We start from the raw sequence: 3,158 nt of genomic DNA, 5'->3' as shown, positions 1-3,158 counted from the left end.
TCCTTTCTTAATTACAAACCTTCGCTGGCAGTCAGCAGGATCACTCTGAGATTTAAAATAGGATTATAGGTGAACTATTGCAAAGACTGCAGAATGTTGCCCAAATCCTTATAACTGCTGATCCCATTCTTGATTTTCTTCTCAAGAAATGGCTACAGGCCACAATTGCTTAGCAGAGAAGGTTAGTGTTTCACAAGGCTAAAGATTTACAGATGCTCCTTCATATAACACAGTAAGGTTCCCTTGGTAACCTGGATTTTCTGCAGTAAAGAAGGGTTGTGCTGAAACAGCGCCTCAGCTCCCTGTTGGAGAAAATGCAGACAAAAGGATTGATTCCTGCTTGGGCAAAACTCATCCAGACAGCAGCTGTTAGAAATCCCCCTGGTACTACAGGCCCTCTTGCAAAAACTCTCCAATAACAGGCCACCAGGTAGGGGCCCCACAAGGTTAAGAAGAGAAAAGTCATTATATAGAACATTCTGCTGATTCTTTTCTCCATTTTGAATTCATCTAAGACCAACAGCCTTCTTCTGCTCGTGGTGTTTGCATTTTGCCTGATGCCCAGCAAGGTGGGTGGTGTGGGACCCCTTCCAAATCCTGCTAGCCAATTGGCAGCTGCCTGGCCACTGGCTCCAGGACCATGAAAAGTCCAGTTCTGGCTGACTGCTGCTACAAACTGGACTGGCTTCATTTTCCTTCGGTCGTGAACAAAAAATATCAGCTTGAGGTAGACAAGCTGTGTAGCTAGGAGGATGAGGGCAAGGAGCAGCATAAATCCTAAGGAATCATTAGCCCTGAAGGAGCGGTGTTGGAAGGTACATTGATCTTCTTCCCTAATGAATGAGTAAGTGCCCACATCTAAAACTGGGGGAAATGCCATGGCCACAGACAGAGTCCACACCATGCAGATCACAGCCAGACACGTCCAAAAGGTCAGCCTCTTTGTATAGAAGCGATGATGGGCGATAGCTAAGTATCTGGTGACACTGATACAGAAGAGCATGAAAGCAGTGTGAAAACAGGACAAAACCCCCAGAAAGGCAATCACTTTGCAAGTCAGAGTCCCATAAGTCCAAGTAGAGCCATTTTTAACAGAGTTGAATACAAATGGGAAACAAATTGCAGATCTGAGGATATCTGAACAGCAAAGATCCAACAGGAAGTAGTAAGGTGCTCTATGCAAGGTCTTATCTTTCACGAGCAAAATGGAGATCAGAAGGTTGCCCACCACGCTGACTCCTATTATGAAACCCAAGGAAGTCAGTTTCAGAAAGGCTGTTAGAGGAGAGAGATTTTGCAAAATGTTGTCAGCTGCATGGCTATAGTTCGCCATAGATGGATGGAGGATAAAGATACAGCCTCAGTCAAGTCTCATGATCTAGATATAAGAACAAGGAAAAGATAGATCCATACATTTTACTGAAAATGTAATCCACAAAGAGAACGGATCCGATCTGCAGTCATGCTTCCTCTTTTCTTTCACTTGATTTGCCATCAGAATATCTGAAAACAAACAAAAAGAGAGCTATCAGTTTTTAAGTTAACAAACAATGATGTCAGGCAGTGCTAATATAGAGCTGTTCATTTATGGGGAAGCAAATAAAGTTTTAATTTTGAATAATATTATTTGCTTTAGTATTTGTGCTTGAGATTTCAGATAATTGACTTGTTTAGTTTTCTGAGCTAGATGAATTTTATGTCCCTATTTAAAAGAACTTACATTTGATTGGGCACCTTTAGGACAGAAGGAATAAAATGTTCCCCAAGCATAAAATATGCCAGTCTAGGAATTAATCACTGGTGTTGCAACGGAATCTACAAGATCGCTAATAGGAGACAGGAGACTACCCACATTTATTTGAGGTCTGTTAGTATCTGTCAGTGTTTTCCCGGCAGCTTCTCTGCTGATATGGATCCAATGAACCCTTGCAAAATATATCTTTTAACTCTAGAGCCACTTTTCATGCTGCATGTTATAAGAAGAATATTTGTTGATTCATCTTAAAGCATAATTTAAACGTTAGACTTCTAAATTAATAGGAACTTGTCCCAAGATTTGATTTGATTTAATCTTTTGTCTTTCCCTTCCCTTCCCATCCCCCATTTCTGGCAAATCTTTTCTCTTTTAAACCCACATGATTATTAGAAATGGTTAATGTAAATACTCGTCAGGGAAACACCCAGAGGAATAATGCACTTTCATTTGTAAACCTTGGCTGCCTGATTTCAAATGAATTTAACATGAACCTGTATTTCTCGGGCAATTAAGCTTTTACCATTTATACTGACAATCTTCGTTGCAAATCTCAAGTAGCTTCATTTTAAAAGAAAATGCACATTGTCTCCTAGGTGTTTGGGAACCCCACCAGGGAAATCGGTTTTCTGTGTTATTCCCACGAAGCATGTTTCCTTTTGCCACTTCTCACTTGCCTGGAATATGCTGATAGAAGCCCAGGCAAAACTGCGTTGGATGATTTTAATTTCCTCACCGGTACATCCCCGGGTAAATACCGATCGCATCATGCAACATTATGAAACCTGAAATCCGCCACCCCTGGATTTATAATGGGGGGGTGGAGGAGGGGGAGGGGGAGAGAGACATGCATTACATACGCGAAGATGGGGAGAGAGATTGCTTCTGTGCTGCAAGGGAACTGTTCCCGGTGATTCGCAGTCCGATATTCCTCAGTCTTGCAACGCTTTCCAGAAATGGAGCTCTCAATAAGCCCTACTGAAGATGCATTGTCTGAATGTACTTCCATTATGCAGTTTATTGTAAAAACACACACACACACACAAAACCCACACACAAAAAACTCAAGGAGGGCTCTTTCCCGGTGAACCTGCAGTTTCATCAGCACTGTGCGCCCCCTCCCCCCAGACTTAACCGAGAGTATATCCTCCTACCTGTTGGTGTTGGATATCCCGACAGACTATAGCTTCTTCTTTCTATAAATTGCTGATTTTTTTTTTTTGCCTTAGTGCCTTGACTGAGCATCCAGGCAGGGCTCGGCGGCGCCTGCGCGATGGAGCCTCCTTGAGCTCCAGCCGCGTCCTCCCCTGTCGCAGCCGCACCGTCTCCCCCAGTAACGCAGGGGCCGCGGCGGCGGCAGCCGCGGCGAGGGCGGCGGCAGGGGCTACTTCTGCCTCTGTGGAGC

The 3,158-nt window shown here is 43.7% G+C and overlaps 1 protein-coding gene across 1 annotated transcript; it reads right to left on the bottom strand.

The window, feature by feature from the left end:
• Positions 1 to 220: 220 nt before the first annotated feature.
• Positions 221 to 1,333, bottom strand: GPR85 (G protein-coupled receptor 85). The gene has a single exon (XM_055420242.1). It carries the CDS (start codon positions 1,331 to 1,333, stop codon positions 221 to 223), a length of 1,113 nt encoding a protein of 370 aa, XP_055276217.1.
• Between the last annotated feature and the right edge of the window lie 1,825 nt (positions 1,334 to 3,158).

The sequence above is a fragment of the Moschus berezovskii genome, chromosome 3 (genome assembly GCF_049115385.1).
Source record: "Moschus berezovskii isolate FMDL1 chromosome 3, NW_MosBer_1.0, whole genome shotgun sequence".
Taxonomy (NCBI): Eukaryota; Metazoa; Chordata; class Mammalia; order Artiodactyla; family Moschidae; genus Moschus; species Moschus berezovskii.
This window is presented reverse-complemented; position numbering and strand designations above follow the sequence as displayed.

What these genes read in the sequence shown, in the direction of transcription:
- GPR85 (XM_055420242.1), bottom strand. Translation starts at nt 1,333, where the DNA reads ATGGCGAACTATAGCCATGCAGCTGACAACATTTTGCAAAATCTCTCT.